This window comes from Rhipicephalus sanguineus, chromosome 2 (assembly GCF_013339695.2).
Source record: "Rhipicephalus sanguineus isolate Rsan-2018 chromosome 2, BIME_Rsan_1.4, whole genome shotgun sequence".
In the NCBI taxonomy this organism is placed as follows: domain Eukaryota; kingdom Metazoa; phylum Arthropoda; class Arachnida; order Ixodida; family Ixodidae; genus Rhipicephalus; species Rhipicephalus sanguineus.
Genome location: NC_051177.1, coordinates 169,153,491 through 169,178,125, shown reverse-complemented (window position 1 = coordinate 169,178,125; position 24,635 = coordinate 169,153,491). Strand labels below are relative to the sequence as shown.

General features: G+C 47.7%; 2 protein-coding genes across 3 annotated transcripts in view; both read left to right on the top strand.

The window, feature by feature from the left end:
• LOC119383854 (uncharacterized) overlaps positions 1-24,635 on the top strand; it is a 773,402-nt gene that overhangs the window by 499,935 nt on the left and 248,832 nt on the right. The window lies entirely within an intron of this gene.
• On the top strand, positions 10,610-13,332 carry LOC119381374 (peroxynitrite isomerase THAP4-like). 2 transcript variants are annotated; one of them, XM_049412687.1, is made up of 3 exons: positions 10,610-11,124; positions 11,904-12,186; positions 12,778-13,332. In XM_049412687.1, the coding sequence occupies exons 1-3, from the start codon at positions 10,798-10,800 to the stop codon at positions 12,858-12,860; spliced, it is 693 nt and encodes a 230-aa protein (XP_049268644.1). In that variant the 5' UTR covers positions 10,610-10,797; the 3' UTR covers positions 12,861-13,332. The 2 variants fall into 2 exon arrangements, with proteins under 2 accessions (XP_049268644.1, XP_037505150.1); XM_037649222.2 differs by lacking the exon at positions 12,778-13,332 and having other exon boundaries at positions 11,904-12,686.

Here is a 24,635-nt window from a genome sequence, read left to right as displayed (position 1 = left end):
ACGTCGACGTCGAACACAAGAAGTGGGATGCCATCCTTCCGAACGTGACCTTCGCATACAATACGGCCATGCAAGAAACGACACAGATGACGCCATATAAGTTGGTCTACAGAAGGAGCCCGGCGACGACGCTCGACGCCATGCTACCCAACGTCACCGATGAAGCAAACCTCGACGTCACCGTCTGCGTTCAGCACGCCGAAGAAGCCAGACAACTCGCCCGCCTGCGCATCAAGAGCCAGCAAAAGACCGACAACCGTGATTACAACCTTCGACGACGCCACGTAGAATGCCAGCCCGGCAACCTCGTCTGGTCTACGTGAACTCAGGGAAAAACTTCTTCGGCAATGCTTCAGTCCACAGAAGGTGCTTCGACGTCTCTGTGCTCTTGATTATGAGGTTATCCCGGACGGCATTACGAGCTCTCAGCGCCGCAGCGCACAGCCTGAAGTCTTTCATGTTGTGTGCCTTAGGCCTATCTATGCGCGTTAGGGAAACTGAGGACTTTAGTTTTGCTTACTATGTTGTTATTATTTCGTTTTGCATGCACGTTTTCAATTTTATGTTGTTTTATGCATCGGTGCGATACTCTTTTGAGAGGGGGCATTGCCACGCGTATTACTTTCATGTATTCAGATTTCACCCGGAAAGCCTATTTGCAACGCTCGGCTCAGACCGCTCCGCAATGTTTCGGAAGCTTCGCGATTGTTTAAGATCATTCCGTTAAGATTGCACACCGGGCGCGAAGAGTCTAGTGCACGGGTCTCAAATACGTCACCTGCGAACCTCTCGCTTGCGGCCCGCGACCCGTACATGAATGTCTCCACTCCACAGTTTTTTAACACGAAAGTGTTTGAACGCGTCCTTGAATGACTGAAACGTCGCTCGCACGATTCATGATAGCGTTTTGCTGTAAGAGGATAGAGGCCCTATTTTAATGCATCGCCAACTTCAGATTGCCCTGTTATGAAGAGCACATCGCGAGCCCGCGCGACCTACCGCGTACAATGTTATGGGATTCATGCAATACAAAAAACACTGACGAATGCTATATGCAAATAAAACCACGGCCGCTCGATGAAAAACACACGGTGCGGCCTGCCGCGTGGAGCGGATACTGCGTGGCGCGACTAGTGCTCCGGGCTGCCGCTGCGGCGCCACCAGTAGGGGAGCCTCTGGGGAGGCCGAAAGCGAGGGCACCGGTATTATTGCGGTGGATCGCGGCTTGACAGCGCAGCTGCTATGCGCTTGTTAGTTTTTAAAGTGTTACAATAAACTTGCTATAGCGTTAACTATATTGGTAATCGTCCTACCGAATGTGCGTCAGCGATGCTTCAACCTAAATACAGCAAGTCTTGGTTTGATCTGAAGTGGTTGCTCGTGCGAGTTGCGATTTTTCGCGTCATGTTTTCTCTCTTTTGTTGCCATTGCGCTGTTCACCCTCGATAATGTATGTTTGTGCTACAGTTATTTTTGCATCAGGGTAGTCGCTCATTGACACGTGCGGTTGTATTTCCGGAATGACTGAACGTTGCTCACACCTTAGAAACAAAAGCATTGTGAACATCAGGGGAGTCATAATTGCTTTATTGCACGTGCGTGAAAAAAAAGATCACTGTGTTATTGAAATCACAGGCACAGCACTTTCCTGGCCAGAGGTTTTTGCGCCAAGCGTACGAGACGCTGAACAGACATATTAACATTTGTTGTCCAGTTGGCAAGAAGCGCTCGTAAGAGCTTTCGGATGAAAACTTTGCAGATTTCCATGGCGTGGTCGTCCGCCCCGCAATTCCACTTTCAGAACTTCCATGGTCATAGAAAACAGCGGGTCACCTTTCAGACATCTCGAGAAAAAATATCCGACAGCAATAATATATGATGTTGACAAATCTCTTATTACAAAACATGGTAATCGGTTTGCCACTTGGGGTACCGCTGTTGAGTGCTCTTCTTCACCACGGTCAACGAGACCAAAAAGTTTGTCAACTTGTCGGTCGTATGTGACCCTCTGCCGTATGGCCATCTCGTCAACGATCAGAGAGCAGAACGCTTCTTGCTCTGCAGTGAGACCCTTGAATTCGATGCACAGCCGCTGCTTTATCAACCAAGTGACGTCGATTTCACCTGTTGAATGGCCTACATATTTGCGGAGCGTTGAGCGACAAGGAAGCTTAAAGAGACTTCTGGACCTTGAATGCTCATAACCTTTGTTGGAGCATGCTTCCAAATTACACATTCCTTTAGAATGACGTCACTGTAGTGGGGCTTCTTCGTCAAGAAACTGCGGACTTGGTTTCTAACGAACTCGGGAGTCTTGTCACCTTGCGCAGCACCATTGAGCACTTTCATAGAACAGGCAATCCCCGTGTTATTTTCATAAAGCAGTGCGCGCTCCTCAGCCTCATCCACTTTTTCTTGAAGGGCCTGCACTCTTCCTTTCATACGAGCGATCTTCGCTTGGAAGCAGCGCGTTTTTTTAGCTTCTTCTGTCAGTTTAACAAGGTCGAATGTCGTTTGACATGATGCATCTGAAAAAGATGCAATTTCAACACACGTTTCATTCCCTAGTTCGGAGTTGTTGGGCGTCGTGGCTTCAGTGCTGTCACTTGACGAGCCGCTTTGGCTAATGGCAGGGCTTTCTTTTGAAGCAGCACTGCCGGCGCACTCGGCACGCGACTGCGCATTATCGTCTTCTATTTCCAAGCATGGCCGCTTCTTTCTCGGAGCTCATGTAGCTTAGATAACCGGGGAAGACTGTCAGCACAGCCGTTGGCAAAAGTACCCTCAACTTCTCGGTCTTCTTGTAGTCCTGCTCCGTAAAATGCAAGGCGCACATCACGGACCTGTCATTCGGCTGCCATACTGTTCCCTTCCCGCCAGGTCCTTCACAGGAAATGTTTCGCAGCCATGCTGCCCAGCGTTCTGCGTCACTGGGAAACTCGTCGTAGCGTATTTGCGGGTCCTTGTATGCATTCATGGAACACAACGGCACACAACAGTTGCGCGGCATTTTGTCTAACGTATAAAATATCACACATGCGCAAGCTGTCGTGAGTGACACTCAGTGCGAGCGATTCATGTGGAGAAAAACAACTACTACCTCGACCAACCCGCTGAACGCGCGCTCCTTCCCGCCCGCGCGTCGCGTGGAGCCCTCCCCTACTACTGGCGCCCTCCTAGCGTAATGCGGCGAGAACTGTCAACTCCGCTTCCCCGCTCTCGCACATTGCGTGCGCCGCGACGCGGCAGGCAGCACAGTGTGTTTTTTCATCGAGCGGCCGTGGTAAAACATTCAACTGAAAACGTCAGACGATAACATTTAACTAACCCACGTGGCTACAGAAAACCTCGCGAAGCTTATATGTGTCCGCTGTGGGCTATCATTGAAAGCGCGAGTTTCCACGTATTTTCACGAAACTTTCGCGTCTCAGAAGAACGAATTAGATTTCTCGTGTCACGGAGGGCCCGCTTTGTTCACTGATGCAGGGAACATGCAAAGTCGTAGTGTTCCTTTCTTGCCAACGTGTTAACATTGAGGCTAGTACAGCCGAACAAGGGAGCGACGGCGTTGTGCTGACATTTTGTCTTCCACTAACCTTCCTCGAGAGGATGCTCCTGAATTCCGCTTGGCGACGCGACAGTCTATCGGCATTGCGAATAGCTGCAAAACACGAATAGACATTGTACAAGCTCTCATGCATCGTTACACAATAGCACTACTTCTGTGACGACCCTTCTCACTTTCGTGTTGTACCAATTCCTATGACGGAGGGATCAGCCATGTCTTTTTTTCTTTTCTCAATAAGTATGTTCGTGAGCTACACAGGTATGGCTGGTCTAAGGCACTGTTTTGGTGAGACGCCCAACGTGGTCACCATGTGTTGAAAGTTGAAGCATAACCGTAAACAAAAACAATATTTCAGAATCGGCGTCCAGATCTTACTGATTTTGGAGATCGGTATCGACATGTTGTTGGAATCCTGGCTCCGAATGTCCTTCCGAAATCACTCGTGTATGAGATATGGGAAAGGCTTGCTTTCAAATGGCAACGTTTGCTGAGAATATGTAGTACCTACTCACTCCTCTATCTTTATTTCAATTGGCTTCTATTTAAGATATACCGTCTTGAAGCTAAAGAATAAGGACATGATATTGTAGGGCAAAACTAGAAAACAATCACGAAGATGCAGAAAGAAGCACGTAAGTCAGCCGCTTCGTCTTCATATGCGAGTATTGCCCTAAAACATCATTAATTAAAACTACCAGAAAAGCAAGCCAAGGGAAGTAGAGGGGATGTTATTTGTAATAATTAAGATGTAAATGTAAACAAACTAAAGTGGATGAATGGTAACGTGCTATTAACAGGGGCCGAACCTGCGAGCTTCGAATAACGCGTCCGATGCTTTACCACTGAGCCACAGCAGCGGTCATCCTCCTGTCCACTTTAAGGGTCAGTTGGGGTCTAGGCTATCTGTTGCCTTGTTCATTTTTAGTGGACCGGTGGCGAGTAAGCACCGTCACTTTGCAAACATGTTTCAAGAAGTGGTGTTTCAAATTGATGACTTTACCGTAGAGATCAACTATTTGAGCTCCTTGCTGCAAATTTGAGCACCTTACTGCATTTCGTCGGGGCATCTGACGCCGCTGCTAAGCCAAACAATGTTTTAGTGAGTAACGACGAACCTTTATCTCATAATATGCATAGTAAGGACCGATGGCGAGTAGCGTGATTTACCCAATTCTTGTGGCGCATACCCGTTTATGATGGACCGTGGCGACGATATGACACGCCGACAAGCCGAGACCCTAAGGTGCTTCGCCCATGAAGTCAGGGTTCAGATCGAAATTGAACCCAGGCATTCAGCATGGTAGCCATATGCGTACTATCTCAGAGCCATCCCTGCGCTTCGAATTGCATGGGCAAAACTCCGTACAGGTGTCATATCCTGTCCACGTTATTTGTGGTTGCATCGTTGAATATACGCATTTGCATCAGTGTAATCGCAAATAAATATGTAAAGCCGCCCATTTTATTTAACCTCAACGCGCGAATGTCGACCGCCGAGTCGATAAGCGCCGTATAACGGAGCAAATCGGCGAAGGATCGTGATAGTATTCGCGAGGTGATTCGGGGGCCAGCCGAGATACAGATGACGGGCGATCGTTTCGTCGCATTTACAATTCTCGCATGTAGGGGTGTTGATCATTCCGATCCGAAATTAGTAGGAATTTGTGAAGGCCACGTCAAGCCACAAGCCGTATAGAGGCGTGCCCTCAGCTTGAGATATTCCTCGCGGAAGACGGAGCTGTACGTTTGTATCGTTGGCGAATTCCGTTGAGTTCCACTGCGCAAGTGTATGTCCCCATGATAGCGAAGGAAGCCCTGTAGCGGCGTCAGTTCTAGGTTGCGGTGTAGCTTCACAATAGAAACCGTCTTGGCGAGATCGGGCGACATCGTCTGCACGATCGTTTCCGTAGAAAGCGCGATTAACCGATATCCAGTGATGCGTAGCTTATGATGTGCGTTTTGAGCCAATGCGTGGTGATGAAGGAGAGTCGACCCTGAAGGTAAACATAGCGTTTGCGAGAAGAGCTGCCCAATGGGAAATAACTCGAACTAAAAGATTATGAAATCAATCACAGCAGCATAGCTCCTTAAGACTGTCATTGAAAGTGGCACTTTAATTCAATCCACTCATATGCCTCCGAATTTGTGCTAAGATTTATTGCAGTAGCTGTACTGTTATAGGCGGAGAGTCTTCATTTCCCCAGATAGGTGTGCATATATATATATATATATATATATATATATATATATATATATATATATATATATATTGTTACGGAAAAAGACACCAACTCAGAGGGATACGTATCCCTGTATTGTTTACAGCTTAGGCGAGCAGCGCAACCGACGCGAACAGCACGCGGTAGTCTGTCTGTTTCGTCCTTCTCTTCGTCTCCTTGACCGCGATGCCGCTGGTACGTAGCATTACCCCCGGCGGCCGAAGCACCGTCCCGGAGCTTTAAAGGTCGTTTTCGGAAGCGATGTTGTAGGGCTTGAGCCGTGAAACGTGAACAATATCGCTGGACCGAACAGATGGCGTTGGACAGATGGGGCCAATCTCATAGGTAACAGGTGTTACTTGACGCAGTACACGGTAAGGTCCCGTGTAACGAGACAAAAGTTTTTCAGATAGGCCCACCCGACGATGAGGGGACCAGAGTAGCACAAGGGCACCAAATGTACGTCTCGATGAGAAGCATCGTACCGGCTTCGTTGTTTGGTTTGCGACGCGGTCAGCCGAGCGCGGGCGAGCTGTCGGGCTTCGTCGGCTCGCGCGATTGCGTCTCGGGCATACTCGCTGGTGGACGAGGTGGAGGTAGGAATGATTGTGTCCAGCGGTAAAGTCGACTCTCTTCCGTACAGGAGATAAAAAGGGGAAAAGCCTGCCGTGTCGTGACGCGATGAATTGTACGCAAAAGTTGCGTAGGGTAGGGCAACATCCCAGTCTCGGTGGTCCGGCGACACATACATAGCGAGCATGTCCGTAAGCGTGCGATTAAAGCGTTCCGTTAGCCCATTGGATTAAGGGTGGTATGCAGTGGTCAGTTTGTGCTGCGTAGAACAGGAACGTAAGATGTCGGCGATAACTTGAGACAGGAATTGACGGCCACGGTCTGTGATCAGTTGTCTTGGGGCACCGTGAACCAAGATAACGTCCCGTAGCAGAAAGTCAGCAACGTCGGTTGCACAACTTGTCGGTAGAGCCCGCGTGATCGCATAGCGTGTGGCGTAATCTGTAGCCACTGCGATCCATTTGTTTCCTATGGTTGAGACGGGCAAAGGTCCAAGAAGGTCTAATCCAACGCGGTAAAAGGGTTCCGTGGGTATGTCCAGTGGTTGAAGATGGTCAGCGGGTAGCAGCGACGGTGTTTTGCGGCGTTGACATAACTCGCACGTGGCGACATAGCGGCGTACTGAGCGAGCAAGGCCTGGCCAAAAGAAACGGCTGCGTACACGCTCGTATGTGCAGAGACGCCGAGGTGTCCAGCTGCGAGCGGGCCAGAAAGCTGCGGAACAAGGCGTTCACGGCACTACTTATGTGTGTATGAGGCATAGCCCCGCGGAAGGGTCCTGCATAAAATCAACTCCCGCGGTGCCGGTTTCACCATGGTGCTTATGCCGCGTACAAATGCAATTTGCGAGACAAACGATCGTATTTCCCTCCCGCGATCGTCCGCCGCCACGAGTCCCCGATGGAAGGAGATCGAGCGAACCAATCGATCCCTTAAGAGATTGCATCTGACCGCACAGGCAGCAGCGAACACACGAGCGCACACACTCCACAGAGACGACGACGCGCATCTCTGCAGCCGGGCTGTCTGGGCCGTCCGCCTCCATCATCCCGTGCCGCGCGCCATTCATGCCTTTTTCTTCGCCCTTATCTCTGGCTGTTCTTCTGCGCGTCTTTTTTCCAGCTCGAAGCGGTGCAGTTCCAAACGAGGTCTGAAGCCGGAGAGGCGAAGGCGCGAGAGCGCGCGAATGGGGCACCATCATTATCTGGCATTGTGCGCGGGTAATACCGCCTCGGAGCTTCTCGTCCATTGAAGGATGCGTGCTGACTCTGCGACCGAGCGCAAGTGAAGGCTGGTGCGTGTCAGAGGGGCCGTGCATATTGTTACGGAAAAAGACACCAACTCAGAGGGATACGTATCCCTGTATTGTTTACAGCTCAGGCGAGCAGCGCAACCGACGCGAACAGCACGCGCCAGTCTGTCTGTTTCGTCCTTCTCTTCGTCTCCGTGGCCGCGATGCCGCTGGTACGTAGAAATATATATATATATATATATATATATATATATATATATATATATATATATATATATATATATATATATGCAAAGAGGCAAAGCCACTGGTGAGGATCAGGTAACATCAGACCTGTTGAAAGACGGTGGAGAGATTATGTTAGAGAAACTGGCCACCCTGTATACGAAGTGTCTCTCGACGGGGAGGATACCATAATCTTGGAAGAATGCCAACATCATCTTGATCCATAAGAAAGGGGACGTCAAGGACCTCAAAAATTACAGGCCCATCAACTTACTGTCCGTTGTCTACATCATCATCATCATCATCATCATCAGCCTGTCTACGCCCACTGCAGGGCAAAGGCCTCTCCCATGTTCCGCCAATCAACCCGGTCCTGTGCTTTCTGCTGCCACGTTATACCTGCAAACTTCTTAATCTCATCTACCCACCTAATTTTTTGTCTCCCCCTCACGCGTTTGCCATCTCTTGGAATCCAGTCAGTTACCCTTAATGACCACCGGTTATCTTGCCGACGTGCTACGTGCCCGGCCCATATCCATTTCTTCTTCTTGATTTCAACTATGATGTCATTAACCCCCGTTTGTTCCCTGACCCACTCTGCTCTCTTCCTGTCTCTTAAAGTTACACCTATCATTTTCCTTTCCATCGCTCGCTGCGTCGTCCTCAATTTAAGTTGAACCCTCTTTGTAAGTCTCCAGGTTTCTGCTCCGTAGGTAAGTACCGGTAAGATGCAGCTGTTATATACCTTCCTCTTGAGGGATAGTGGTAGATTACCATTCATGATTTGATAATGCTTGCCGAATGAGCCCCAACCCATCCTTATTCTTCTAGTTATTTCACTCTCATGGTTCGGCTCCGCGGTTACTACCTGTCCTAAGTAGACGTACTCCTTTACAACTTCCAGTGTCTCGCCACCTATCGCAAAGCGCTGTTCTCTACCAAGATTGTTCCACATTACTTTAGTTTTATGCATATTAATTTTCAGACCTACTCTTCTACTTTCCGTATCCAGTTCAGTAATCATGAGCTGCAATTCGTCTCCCGCGTTACTTATCAATGCAATGTCATCAGCGAATCGTAGGTTACTGAGATACTCTCCATTAACTCTTATCCCTAGCTCTTCCCAATCTAGGGCCCTGAAAACCTCCTGTAAACACGCAGTGAATAACATTGGAGAGATCGTGTCTCCCTGCCGTACGCCCTTCTTTATTGGGATTCTGTCGCTTTCTTTATGGAGGACTATAGTGGCTGTGGATCCGCTGTAGATTTCTTCCATTATGTTTATATAGGCTTCGTCGATGCCTTGATTCCGCAGTGCCTGCATGACTGCTGATGTCTCCACCGAATCAAATGCCTTCTCGTAATCTATGAAGGCTATGTATAGGGGTTGGTTGTATTCCGCGCATTTCTCTATCACCTGATTGATAGTATGAATATGGTCTATTGTTGAGAATCCTGTACGAAATCCTGCCTGGTCCCTTGGTTGATTGAACTCCAATGTCGTATTAATTCTGTTAGCAATTACTTTTGTAAATAGCTTGTAGACAACCGACAGTAAGCTTATGGGCCTGTAATTTTTCAGGTCTTTGACGTCCCCTTTCTTATGGATCAAGATGATGTTGGCATTCTTCCAAGATTCTGGTATCCTCCCCGTCGAGTGGCCGTTGTCTACAAGCTATTTTCAAAAGTAATTGCTAACAGAATTAATACGACATTAGAGTTCAATCAACCAAAGGACCAGGCAGGATTTCGTACAGGCTTCTCAACAATAGACCATATTCATGCTATCAATCAGGTGATAGAGAAATGCGCGAAATACAACAAACCCCTATACATAACCTTCATAGATTACGATAAGGCATTTGATTCGGTGGAGACATCAGTAGTCATGCAGGCACTGCGGAATCAGGGCATCGACGAAGCCTATATAAACATAATGGAAGAAATCTACAGCGGATCCACAGCCACTATAGTCCTCCGTAAAGAACGCGACAGAATCCCAATAAAGAAGGGCGTACGGCAGGGAGACACAATCTCTCCAATGCTATTCACCGCGTGTATACAGGAGGTTTTCAGGGCCCTAGATTGGGAAGAATTAGGGATAAGAATTAATGGATAGAAAATCAGTAACCTGCGATTCGCTGATGACATTGCATTGATGAGTAACGCGGGAGACGAATTACAGCTCATGATTACTGAACTGGATACGGAAAGTAGAAGAGTAGGTATGAAATTAATATGCATAAAACTAAAGTAATGTGGAACCATCTTCCCAGCAAACAGCGCTTTGCGATAGGTGGCGAGACACTGGAAGTTGTAAAGGGGTACGTCTACTTAAGACAGCTAGTAATGCGGAACCGAACCATGAGAGTGAAATAACTAGAAGAATAAGGATAGGATGGGGCTCATTCGGCAAGCATTATCAAATCATGAATGGTAGTCTACCACTATCCCTCAAGAGGAAGGTATATAACAGCTGCATCTTACCGTTACTTACCTACGGAGCAGAAACCTGGATACTTACAAAGAGGGTTTAACTTAAATTGAGGACGACACAGCGAGCGATGGAAAGGAAAATGATAGGTGTAACCTTAAAGGGAAGCTGAAGTGGTTTTAGAATTCGGTGAACCTTTGTGGGTGGCGAGTACTGGCCTCACTGTCGATGATGCCGTGATTTTTTCCGCAATTGAAGCTGCAGGAGCTTTGCAATACGGTAAAGAAAATTTGGTGTTGCTCCGCCCACGCGAGTCGCAGAGAGCGTCGGCGCCCTCGCGCGGCTGACCGGAACTACGTCATTCTCGGTTCCTGAATGCCACCGGCGCAGCCTGCTGCTTTGCGACGGATGGCTTTCGCCGCTAATTGATCCTCAATTACGCTGTTTGTCTATTGTACAGTTTGTTAATAGGTCAACAGGTCTTCAGAGATACCCACCGAGGCTTTAAAATTACTGTGCGACCGAAATGCCGTCGTTCTGCGCGGCGTATGGCTGTTCGAACAACACCAGCCGCGACGATGTCGTGTTTCACCGCTTCCCAACGGAGAAGAGGCTTGCCGCTCAGTGGATTGCAGCAGTGAAGAGAAAAAACATTGTGCCTACGGTGCACAGCATGATCTGCTCAAACCACTTTCGGGACGCGGACTATCACCGGAGTCCCTCGATAATGAGGTCGCTCGGAATTCCCGTGAAGTGCGCCCGGCTGATGCCTGGCACGGTTCCTTCAGTGTTTTCTTACAGATCCGCGTCACCACCGCCGAGAGCAGCTTTCGCCAAACGAAGAAGAATTGAGGTAAGTTATCGAAAGCGCAGACTTATGATTAGTGGTTTCTGAATGTGCACTTCGAATACCTGTGTAGCTCAGTCGTGCTTATCAGTCTGCGTATCGTGTTCCGCGCACGTGCATCTCACGTTAGCAAGTGCACGCTTTCGGCCGATGCCGCCGCCTCGACGTATACTACGGTGCAAGCGAAGGTTTGGCGCACGTCCAGTCGCGTTTTTCTTTGGCAGGTGCTGCATTTACGAGTGTGCCCGTCGTGGTGGCGTGCGCAGGGTTCCCTATCAGGGGGAGCGAAGGTTCATCGCACCGCCCCTCCCTATTGAGTCAAAGTATTGGACACATCTCGCGCCCCTCTCTCCTATGTGACTGAGGGTGAGGAAAGGACGTGCCCCCCCCCCCCCCGCTACCTTTTGCGTCATAGACTATTTCAGCGCGGCTATAACGAGGTCGGGGGCTTCATCCTAATCCCAGCGGCCGCACTCTAACGTGGCCGTGCCGTGCATTTATTCGCTGGAAGGTGGAGAAACCGAGATGGTCAAAATGATTCGGAGCCTCCCGCAATAGGTTCTCTTATAGTGATCGAAATTGCACGTAAATTTGGTTTTTTGATTTATTACGTGGAAGTCGTTTTCATTGCGCAGCCCAGTACGCAAATTGAGAGGTGAACGATCAGGAGAAATATGAAGCTTATGCCTTTTGCGTTCGCGGTTCAATTAAAAAGCTTTTTACAATGGAGCTATCTTCAAGCTGTGCGCAGCACTGAGTTGACATATCGTGTGTGCTTATTTCAGGACTTAAATGAAGCGTTGGGAGCTGGCCAGAACAACACAGAGCAAGAAAGCGCTACCACCGACACTGCTGAGGATGGGGGAGCCTCCATCGAACCAGACGTCGAAGTGTTGTCCCCTGCTGGTCTCGAACCTTCGGCAGGCACTGCACCATACGCAGGGATAAAGTTTGCCGACAAGGCTACTGAAGTGCTGGTGCCGACAAGCAACAAATCTGTGCAAGCAAGCTTGAAAACAAGTGCCACATCGCGCTCTGTGCAAACTCGACCACGTTGCACTGCTGTTGGTATGTTCCGTATACAGTGTACTGGTATAGCTCTCAACATTTTACATATGCATGCACACATCTACGTCACACGTAGGCATGCAAATGCATGTGTAAGTGTGCAATATTCTCATGCAAGATGTATGGGCACAAAACGAATGATCTATTGCGCTGTTGTAATTCGTATGTTTGAAATCATGGCAAAATTTTACGTGTCTGATTACTTTAAGTTACACTCCATTCCTTGAGTGTCTCATCAATTTATCACATGTACGGACAACTTCTTTCAGGGGTACAAGTATGTACCATCACAAAAGATGTGGCCACACAAGTGAATATGGCATCGCCAGTGCAGTGTAAGTGTGTCACCGATGAATTGATTGACGAACCTCCACTGATACCAGACAGCGATGATGACTACAGCCCTACTGATGACCAGCATGATGAGTACGTTAACACGTTCACTCTGTTCTCCTGTAATGATTACAAGTGTTACGCATGGTTCTTCACATTTATTAACATTTACACTATCGTGGATTGTGAAAAGTGAGGGTGTTTTTGCTTAGTTGGCTTCCACTTCAAGCCACTTTCATTGTTCTGTGGTTTTTGCAGGAGTACGGATGCTCGAGAACAAACGGCTAGCACTGACCAGCATCAAGGCAATCGAGTGTTTTTCGTGCAAGAGGAAAACTTAAGAAGGCTTCTGACAGTCTGCCACACATGCCTGGCCCCTTGCAAGCAAGTGGATATTGAGTGCAGCGGAACAGTTGTGCACGCTCATACAGAATGTTTTGCTGGGCACCATTTCCTTTGGCAGAACCAGGATATACATCGGCAGCAACCGGTGTTGAACTTAAAGCTGTGCGCTGCAGTGTTGTTTTCAAGCAATAACCCGACTTCCTGTCTGAGAATGTTGGCCTCCATCGGTGTGCAGGTGGTCAGTGAAAGAACTTTTTTCGCCCTTCAGAGAAGCTATTTATGGCCAGCCATTGACACCGTAAGTAGTCTGTGCAACAACAATCGAGCGATTTTCTTGAACGATAAATACACAGTATTTTGTGCTCAATAGGTTTGGACGGCTCAGCAGCAACACCTGCTCCAGGAAGCTCGTGGAAGGCCACTTACTCTGGCTCGAGATGGTCGAGCGGACTCCCCAGGGTACAGTGCCAAGTTTGGCACGTACACACTGCTGGACGTGGAAACAAAAAAAGATAACTCATTTTGAACTTGCGCAGGTTTGTTGACATGCTGCTATTTTTGTGTCTTTGGAAAGAAAATAGCGGAGAGAGAAATCTGTTGTTTTATTGTCGAACTAAGCTTTTAGGCGCTGCTGCATAAAGCTTGAAGGCGTGAAACAGGCTCTTGTTTTTCTGGGAAGTCGGAAAGTCATATTGGCATTAGTGCTGAAGTATTGGATTATTATTATTACTTGACATTAATACAATTGCAAAGTAAGTATACAAAACGAGGTCCCAAAGCGACAAATATCGGGGAGACCCTCTATTGTACATGTATGTAAATGCAAAAGAAATGAGTAACGAAGGTAAAAAACGGTGAGAGCATAACAGTCAATACATTAGAAGTAATTATGCAAAATTTGCTTTGCTTTTCATTGCATAACGAAATTAAGTGCACATATCACGTACAAATAAATAACTTTATATGTTAAGCACTGAGCCCAGTAATCTGTACATGCTAAGTATTTGTTGCCACAGGCAACAGCTACATGGCATGTTATGTGCTAAACAATATGGTATTTATTGGAAGCATTAAGACAAACACGAAGGTGATAACGCTTTTGTCAACGGAAGTTGTTTTTGAGTGTCAGAAACAAATCGTGTCTTAATTGATAGATAAAACAGTTGCATTCAAGTTTGTTGGCATGCACAATTTGGTTTCCAGTCAAATGAAGTTGGAGGAAGCTGCCGAATGGAGCTGGAAGGTATAAAAAGAGCCATAGCTTTCCTTGAAAGCCAGGACGTGACCATTGCCACTGTCGTGACGGATCGGCACACCCAAATCAAGTGCTACTTCAAAAAAGAGAGGCCTGACATCTGACATGAATATGATTGCTGGCACTTGGTGAAAGGTACTTTTAACTGAGCTTTGATGATATCTTCGATGCACATAAAATGTGGAAAGTTATGTGACCAGCATTTTCTGAAATATATTTCAGGCGTATCCAAGAAACTCGTGGCTGCGTCAAAGCAGTCTGGCTGCAGCGATCTTGGTCCGTGGGCTAAATCCATCGAAAATCATATGTACTGGTCTGCGGCATAAAGTGCGGGCCATAAACATCTCATCGTGCCAAAGTGGCTCTCCATGCTGAATCACATCAGAAACATTCACGTCCATGAAAGCGACCTGTTTCCTGCGTGCCTTCATGGAGACATTGAACCAAAAGCATGGCTGGATGGAGGCAAGTCTTAGTCTTAACAGGAAGCATCTTCTGTTTTGAATACTGCAACATCTTGCGCATACATTCCTAGCAAAACTTTGAGTGTTGTATCAACCATCACCTACATATTGTCACGGGTGTGGCGATTGGTTGTAACAGTCCCGCTGGTCGGACAGGTGGAGTCTTACGACGTTGGCAGTCGCGACATGTGCGAACGTAATGCTTGACAGTCTTCGTGAGACGTGGCTAGTAATAGGAGCGACGAATTCGTTGCAATGTGCGCGTGTAGCCAAGGTGTCCGGCCGATGGTTCGTCGTGGCAAGCATGTAAAATATCGTCACGAAGCGAGGTCGGCGCAACTAGCAGGTAAGTAGCTTGCGTATGGTCGAAGTTCTTCTTATAAAGGACTCCATCCCGGAAACAAAAGGAGGCTAGCGAGCGTGCGAAATTTCGAGGAAGACTAGATGTGCGCCCTTCCAGATAGTCAATTAGTGGGCTGAGCTCCAAGTCGTCGCGCTGTTGTTGAGCCAAGTCGGTTGCTGATACAGAGGAAAGGAAAGTGTCGTCCTCATCAAGGTCTGCGTTGGCACTTCCGACTGGTGCACGTGAGAGACAGTCAGCGTGGGTGTGTTTGCGTCCTGACTTGTGAATGATGGTAACGTCAAATTCTTGGAGCCGAAGGCTCCACCGTGCAAGACGACCTGAAGGGTCTTTGAGATTGGCGAACCAGCATAGAGAATGGTGGTCGCTAACTACTCTGAATGGGCGTCCGTACAAGTATGGTCGAAACTTTGTTATAGCCCAAACAACAGCTAAGCATTCTTTTTCTGTTGCAGAGTAGTTTTTCTCTGCTGATGATAATGTTCGGCTGGCATAGGCAATCACACGCTCTAGGCCATTTTGCCATTGAACTAATACAGCTCCAAGTCCGACGTTGCTGGCATCAGTGTGTAGCTCTGTGGCAGCGGTCTCGTCAAAGTGACCGAGTACAGGGGGAGCCTGGAGATGGCTTCGCAGGGTATCGAAGGCATGTCGCTGTTCCTGACCCCAAACAAACGGTACGCCTTCTTTCGTAAGGTGGTTGAGGGGTTCAGCGATTTTGGAAAAACCTTTGACAAAGCGTCGGTAGTAAGCGCACAGCCCCAGGAATCGGCGTAGATCGCGCTTGTTTGTTGGCACGGGAAATGCGGCGACGGCGCTTGTTTTCTCAGGGTCTGGGCGGATACCAGCGTGACTCACGACGTGACCAAGAAACTTGAGTTCCTCGTAGGCAAAATGACAATTCTCAGGTTTGAGAGAAAGTCCGGCTGTTCGAATCGCCTCAAGAACTGTCTGGAGGCGCTGGATGTGCTGTTCAAAGGTGTCCGAGAAGACCACCACGTCGTCTAGGTAGACAAGACATGACTGCCATTTGAGCCCAGAAAGAACCGTGTCCATCATTCTTTGAAAAGTAGCTGGCGCTGAGCATAAGCCGAAAGGAAGGACTTTGAACTCGTAGAGGCCGTCAGGAGTAATAAAAGCGGTCTTTTCGCGGTCACGCTCGTCAACTGCAATTTGCCAGTAGCCGCTGCGTAGATCCATGGAAGAAAAGTATCGAGCGTTCCGTATGCGGTCCAAGGAGTCATCTATTCGGGGTAAAGGATAAACGTCCTTCTTCGTTCAACTCTCGTTCAACTTTCGATAATCAACGCAAAAGCGCAGGGTACCAGGGTACCATCTTTTTTCTTCACCAACACAACAGGGGAAGCCCAGGGACTAGTCGATGGCTGGATGACGTCGTCCTTGAGCATCTGCTGGACTTGCTGACGTATGGCGTCTTGTTCTTTTTGCGACACCCTGTAGGCATGTTGTCGAACACGTCTCTCGGTAGGCTCGGTGATGATACGATGCTTGGCAAGCGGCGTCTGTTTGACCTTCGATGTTGTAGCGAAGCAATCTCGAAATGAATCGAGTATATCCAAAAGACGCGCCCGTTGTGCGGAAGGTAGATCCTGGTTTACGTCGAGAGTGCTTGCAAATGGCATGCCGGAATGGTCGCACGACGAAAGGGCAGCTAATGTCTTCAAGGTATGCGATCGCGGTGCGCCTTGTAAGATGGCGATACTCCTCGCTGAAGTTCGTGACTAGTAGGCGAGCCTGTCTATTTCTGGGTTGAACAAGACCTCGGGCGACGCAGATTTGTTGTGCAAGAAGGAGAGACAAATTTCCCTCCGCGATTACAGTGTCGGGGACGTCCTGCTCACATTCAACGCTGACAAAGAGGCTGCTACGAGGAGGCAGAGTCACAGATTCGGCGGACACGCGTAGGGCTGTCTTCGAGAAGGGGGTGTTGTCAGCCTCAGCTTCAGGATGAAAGGGGTCCTCGAACGACACTAGCAACTCACGTAGATTAATGATTGCGCCGTATTCACGAAGAAAGTCCAGTCCCAGAATGAGCGTACGGGAGCACACAGTTAATACGAGGAAGGAGCCCGTGAACGTCGATGCACGTATCCGAATACGTGCTGTGCACATTCCAGTCGGCTTCACCAGATGGCCACCTGCCGTGCCCAACGCGGGTCCTTGCCATGCGGTCGTAACTTTCCTCAGTTTAGATGCCAGGGCGCCGCTCATAACTGAATAATCGGCGCCAGTATCGACGAGGGCAGTGACAGCATGATTATCGACGAATACGGTGATGTCGGCAGAAACAGTCTTGCTACTCTCGGAAAATAACGAAAAATCTGAACGGTCATCATCGGGTCGTTGCGTCGAGGGAGGCTCTTTTACAGTTCGTTGGGAAGCGACTTCACCCCCAGAAGCCGCGGTTCCTAGTTTCCCCTGTGGGGACTCGGTGACCGGCTTCTGAAAGGAGCGTAGGACGACGAGGGCAAACTAGGTGACATGGAGCGGCGAGGCGACGGTGATCGCGATTGGCGGCGTTGAACAGGGGGAGGAATTTGCTGGCCCGTAAGGTACGCTTCGATTTCACGGGGGCGCTCACCGTAGCGTGGGTACCGAGCATCAGGGTGGAAGCCGCGTAGACCGAGTTGGCGGTACTGACAAGTACGATACACGTGGCCCGCCTCGCCACAGTGGTAACATAGCGGGCGGTTATCCGACGTGCGCCACACGCTTGCCTTGGTAGCGTTCTGTCTTGAGCCGGACGGCTGATACGTGGGTGCGCTCGGGAACCTTGACGCAGGGGGCGAAGTCGAAGAGGCGTCCTGGAATAGATGACTAGGCGGGTCCATTGTCCGCAAAGTAGGACCAGTAGCGTGTGGTGCAGGAGATCGTAGGGCCGCCGCATAAGTCAGGACAGGGACCTCAGGTCTTGGTGGTGCGAGTGGTGCGACCGCCTGTCTGATTTCATTTCTGATGACGTCCACGAATGCTGGCGCGGTTGGTTGAGGTCCCACTGCTTGGAGTTGGCGGAGCTCGTCCCGCACGACACTTCTTATGAAGTCTGCGAGGGCCTGCCTCTCGCTGTCAGACCCGATAGAGCATGCCGTGGCCGTTATGTCGTGGCGTTCGTACTGTGACGACCGCTGCTGGAGAGTACGTTCCATCGTGGTCGCCTCACTGATGAACTCAGCCATGGTCCTTGGTGGATTGCGTACTAGCCCGGCGAAGAGCTGTTCTTTAACCCCACGCATCAAATGCCGCACCTTCTTTTCCTCGGACATCGCAGGGTCGGCCCGCCTGAAGAGTCGAAGCATGTCCTCGACAAACATCGAAACTCTCTCGTTTGGTCGCTGGGTCCTAGACGAGATGGCTTGTTCCGCTCTCTCCTTCCTTTCGGCGTTGCGGTACGCGTCGCGGAGCTGGCGGCTAAACTCTTGCCACGTCGCAAAGGAACCCTCGTGGTTCTCGTACCATGTTTTGGCAGAGTCTTCTAATGCGAAGTAAACCCTCCGCAGCTTGCGACCTTCATCCCATTCATTGATGCTGGCAACTCGATCAAAGTGGTCGAGCCAGTCATCAACATCCTCAAAAATGTCTCCGTGGAAAGACCGTGGTGTCTGCGGTGCATGAAAAACATGCGGGAGCGGAGAAGAATAGGCGTCGTTGGTTTGACTCGCCTGGCTTATAGTCGAGGTTGTCATCTTGTCAAGTCTTGACAAGGGACCGAATTCGGGGGGTAGTCCTAGCAGGCGGCGGCTGCTTCTTGCTGTGGGAGCTGTGGTTGTCTCCAAGTTGCCAGGAGTCACGGCTGGAAATTGGGAGCCAAGGTGCATGTACCCAGCACCTCCACCAGTGTCACGGGCGAAATAAGACAGACAGCCAGGTGTTGACGTCTTGTCACGGGCGAAATAAGACAGACAGCCAGGTGTTGACGTCTTCCCCAGAACCAGACCAGCAACAACAACGTTCTCTTCCTCTTCCACTCGCGTGTACGTGCCACAGCGGATGGCTCATACATGATGGCATGTGGCAATATCCAGGAAGCATATGAGCATTTTATGCTATTTTTCTATTTGACTAAATGTAGCCGCAAAATTATTGCACATCACTTCTGCAGAAGCCAGCAACGTTCATGGAAGGGGTGGATTTTCATCCACCCATTTGCAGCATAAGTTCCAAAAAGTCTACATGAATTTCTCTGAAAGCTTTCGAACGCAGAAAGCATGTTTTGCTGACTGGAAGCGTTCATCGGGACATAGTAGGCATTTTGTTATGTCATGAGCCTCTGGATAGGTGCAAAGTGAATAGCAAGCTCATAAGGGTTAATCCTGCATGTCAGTGTTATCACATAAGCACTTTCTTTGCAATCTAGTGACCACGGTTACCACAGTGTGCACAAAAAAAGTACACAATAGAGAAGGGTGCAGACTATCAGCTGTATTATTGTTGCAAGCAGAAATAAAACAGTTGGTAGACTGCGCCGCTCTTTCCTTCTGTTTCCTTTTTGTGCACTTCATGGTGATTTTGTCACGCTGTGCATTTAGAAATGTCAGTACAGATAACCTAATTTATAATTATTTTGTTTACAGACTCGAAGTCCTTCAAGAAACTCTGTGATATAGCTAGGGCAAAGCCACTGCTTGCTGACATGCCCCAGCTTTCGACATCATTTCAAACATATGGTGTCGAGCTTTTCCACAGCCTTCTGATACACTTTGCTCCAAAGTTCTGCCAGTATTCCTATGAAGGAATGAAGGCGAGGTAAATGTTTTACTAATGCCCTTTATTCTGTGGGTACTAGTAAGGAGCCCAAAGGTGGCCCTTACATTACAGTTTTTCATTTCAGCAAAGACTAAACTTTGCAACAAAGATGCGCTATTGATTTTGATTCACCCTGCATAAAATGTCTTACGTTTTTTTTTGCATGTACCAACAGAAACTGTGTACTGGACAGCAAGACGGGCAGTACATGTAATAACTTTCGGCTGAAGCTTATCAGAAGCTAAAAGCACACACATACACAATCAAGGCAGGTGTGCAGACCGCACCATGCGTGGCACATTCCTTTGTCATTATGGAAAGCATACAATAGAAAGAAAGCTAATCATGGCATTGTTTTTAAAAGGATTTGTTCGCCATGTGATGATACTTACCTCATTTTTTTCTAATGTGAAAAGCTTCTAATTGCTCATGTGCGAGCACATCTCCACTGTTAACCCAAGTTTGAATGCTAGAAAGTGAAGTCTCATAGACAGAGGTCTGACAGCGCACTTATAAATGCAACATGGCATAATGCTTGATACACAGCTCATGTTACAACACTCGATCACTGATGCAAAAGCTTCTCTGTTTGATGTAGGCCTTACCACATATAAGTATAATTTTGTGTGTGTGCACTCTGTTTGCACTTGTTCAACTTGATCAACCTTAATTTCTAGTTAGAATGTGTCCTGTCTGTACTTTTTAACCCTTAATTTTGATTGTTTGTCTGCTTTGATCATCTACTGAAAATAACTGTGAGGCATTGCTTTTCAGGACTCAGCTTGCTGCACTTCATTATAATGAAAATAGTGAACGCCAGCAGGCTTGCACGAAGGAAGGTGCTTTCCGGTGGAATGTGAGGTACCCGAAAGCTAGGCGAGGTGAACCGGTTGCGTGCCGTGTGAAAGAAGAGGCCACGCATGGTAGGTTAACCAAGTTTATGTGCAAGAAAGTCGTTTAATCTTCCTACATTTTCACGTAGGGTATGTGCAAGCCCTACTGGAGTGTGTTATGGCAGCAGTCATGAAGCCAGGGTGCAAGAGGATGGGTGAAAACGTTACTCCACCACCTTTGAGCAGCTGTTTTCCCCAGGCTTCGAAAGATGACCTTGTCCGGAGAAGAATGACTAGATTTAATATGTAGGCCTAGTGTGTAGCACGTGCAGGACACTACTTGCTTATTAAAAGGGCCCTGCGACACGTTTGCAACTAACTTGTTTTAGGAATGGAATACGGGTATTAATGAAAGCCGAGACGAAAGCAAAAAGAATGATGCAGATGGGTGCACTAAGAGCGCAGTTATTAGTCTTCAACGTTGAAAACTCGAGCAGACGACGAGAAACGTTCCCTCTCGCATTTCACTCTCCCGCTGACGTCGGTGTTTGTTTCCAATCACCGCTCGCCTCTTACAGAGGCACACCGGAAGATGCCTCGCGTTGGCTGTCGTGCAGCGCTTAATTTTTGTTGCAGGGCCCCTTTAAGTGTTAATACCCATTTCTTGAGGACAAGGAATTGTCGCTGCATAGACAGACTGGCCTGTGCCAGCAGCTGCTGCATGATGTTTAGGAAATGTGGCATAGGGGCTGAGTTTAGATCTGCCTTAAAGGGACACTAAAGAGCAAAACGATTTTTCTCGCATTAATAAAGTAGTCTTCCAAGATACCAAAAACGTCACGCTTGCTGTAAAAAGCGAGAAAACGCTCAAAAAGAAAATGAGTTTGGCGACACCACATTGAAATTCCCGTACCATTTGCCGTGACGTCACATATTTTTGAAGGCGCCTACTAGGGCCTACGTAGTTCCTAATCGGTTAAAATGAAGTACATTATTCTCTGAGGAAGCCAGAGACTTGACATAACGTGTTTGAGGAAATTTTGTCAAACCAGTGGCGCCAAAATACGATAAATGCTCTTGGAAATCTTTTACGTCACCTATTACAAAGTACGGCGCGAAATTTAAAAATGAAACTTTGAACTTGATTTTCTCCTCTAATAATAAACCTATGGTGGTGAATTAAACGACACAAGAGTTCTCCAAGCATTCTTTACCAATCTAAACCAATTCATTGTTTCTCTTTAGTGTCCCTTTAAAATATGTGAATGAGGGACTGAGTTTATGTGTGCCCTATAATGTGTGGGTCAGCTATCAAAAGACTTGGGGACCGTTCAGGCCAATGACAGGGGAGAGCAATCTTTTATGTTTGTATTTTTAATCTTGCTGCATGAGGCATACGCTAACAAGTGCCCAATACATAGAAGTAAACTGAGGGAGATGATAGCTGCGTAACGATAGGTTTATGTGTTTTCTATCCCTCTGTTATTCTGGTTTCTCAATGTGTAAAGTTCAGTGTGTATGCCTGTACACACCTGTATGTATTCTAGTCAGAACAGTGTTTTCATTGCACTTTTCGGTACGATTAATCATTCTAGTCTAAAATTTGAAGCCAGTTACACCAATTGCTCCAAGTTTCGACTTTGCTTAGTTTGTGCTTGTGGGTGAATGAAATTCAAATGCATGGTAGAGGAGTCTCTTGCACCTCGATATGTACAGTAGGGCGCGATTGGAAGGTGATCGCGCGAGCGTCAACTGACCATGCGTTTCAGGGCCCTAGTGGCACGTTTAGGAAGGATAAAAATTAAGATTTCGCATTCCTCACTCCCTCGTTGACTTGCATGCTGCGACAATAACCCCCACGACGAACTCACCACCCTTTCTCTCTGTTTTAAGCTTATTGTTTGCCTCGGCAGCAGCGACGCATTGCAGCTGCCAGACGCAGCTTCAGGGCGTCTAATTCCTGATAATACCGAAGGATACGATGAGCGAAAAACCATCTCCACCTTCTCTAGAAGCCAGTCAAAAAAATGAAAAATAAATAAAAAGGCACTTTTCTCGGACTGGAGTGACCACGGCTTAAAGAACAGCAAAAAGAGTGAGGGAGGCTTGCCTCCTACCTTCCTCGCCTCAAGAATGAATTCTGGGCCGTGGTGCTGTTCTCGCTCTTGGTCGACGCTCGCGCGATTACCTTCATATCGCGCCCGACTGTATCTTGCCCGTCTGTGTGAGTGTTAGAATGTAAAAAGCTTGTGTATTTCAAGAAAACAAATTTTCTCACTTTGGAACAATGAAGCACATTATGCTGTTTTTATTCTTGTAATAAAACATTCAATCAAGGGAACTTTATTTTTCATGAACAGAATAATAAAAATACAATGATTATTTGGACCGATAGCCTGACGTGGCTATTGACCGGTCCAATACAATGTAACAAGGAATTTACAGGACAGCTTTGAGGGAAGAAACAAAACGACCATGTAATACAGCGAATACACGTATACATTTTCTCTGGTAAACATGCATACGTATTAACTTGTAGCTAGCTTGCTATACATTGGCACCTATTTAAAAGAAAATTAACACAGTAAAAAGCAAATCAAGAAAACAGAAGCATGTGTGTTCAGGCGTATATATTTGTGTTTCTGTAATAAAGGCACATTTGGAAGTCGCACTTGTCTTCGTTGTCTCTCTGTCTGGTGTGCCTTTTTAGCACTTATGTGTAACTTGTACGAAAGCCGGGTGGGGAAGTGAGGGTTCTTTGGCACTTAGTGGAGCTCGGCAGGGTTCCCTGGGACGAACATGCTTGAGAACCCCTGCTCTACAGCATTACATTAAAACGCATTTGTGGCTGAGCTGAGCATCACAGTAGGGTGCATGATGCCACTTTTGGCAACCGTAATGGAACACACATTATGTACTTCATCTATGTAGGGGTGTAGGCAGAAATTTTTTCGGGGGTGGGGGGTGGAACCACCTTGATCTGGGGGGTGCGAGGCAGGAAAATGTGGTCGAGTGTCATGTTGTGGTCTATATCTCATGGGAGAAAAACATTTCGACGGTGGGGTGCATGGGCCTGGTGCGCCACCCCCTGCATACGCCCCTGACTTCATCGTTTGGGCCATAAAGGTTCTGCTTTCTTCATTGCAGAGCAGCATTCATTTGTAAACCATAAAAGAGAAATAGGTGACAGTCACTTTCACTTTTTCAAAAAAATATATGTATTGCCTAGATGTACCAAACACATTACCAACAGACACAAAAGTTGAATTTATCAATTACATAACAAAAGTGAGTTGCAGTACACCACAAGCATTTGTAACTGCAGTGTTTACAGAATATTCACGGATACCAAAGAAAATATCTTCGGTATCGGTGAATGTCATGAATGTTTTACGTGCTGCTGACTTATTGCATTGTTAATTTTGTTGTGCCATATTTTGTTGTTATTATTAACCTGCATTGTATACTTGTTCTTTATAAGTTTACTTCCGATTTCACTCTAACCACCTTTACTCAAAGCCTTCGGGCATGTAAGGTATTTTTCAATAAATAAATAAATACTTTTACAATGGCTTACAGGTGCCGAAAACCTGTGCAAGTTCCATCTTCTGAGGGGTAGCTTTTTCGAATGGCACTCACAACACAGCTCGGTAGTATGCGCCGGTTGTTTTTACCCAGTCGCTTCCATATCCAGTACACAAACTGCCTGTACGCTGCGTACCTCAGACTTCTGAAATAATTACCTTGCATTAGTGACTCTGTGCATGCAGCTAATTGTCCCCTCACCTGTTCTTGGAGTACTTGTCACCTGATTTAGGTGCATGACGTTGGGCAAGTGCCACCTGCAGTACCGTTCTGTTCAGGCACACCTGCTTGAATTTCTTCGTTGTGGCTATACACGTTGGCAGCTTCTGCTTGCGCACCACTTCATTTATTTCCTGACAGCAGCAGCAATCTTCTTCCACTGGCATGGTGATGCACTGCATGCATGAACACCTAAGTTCCGAAAAAAAAGCGTCATTATCCAGTAACTCGCGAGTGTCCGAACGAAGTGATGGAATGAAGATTGCATGCCATGTCACGAGGATATCGGC

Bases quoted from the DNA above. Each gene is read 5' to 3' on its own strand.
- LOC119381374 (XM_037649222.2), top strand. From the start codon at position 10,798: ATGCCGTCGTTCTGCGCGGCGTATGGCTGTTCGAACAACACCAGCCGC. The intron at 11,125-11,903 runs GTAAGTTATCGA...TGCTTATTTCAG, and splicing joins CCAAACGAAGAAGAATTGAG to GACTTAAATGAAGCGTTGGG.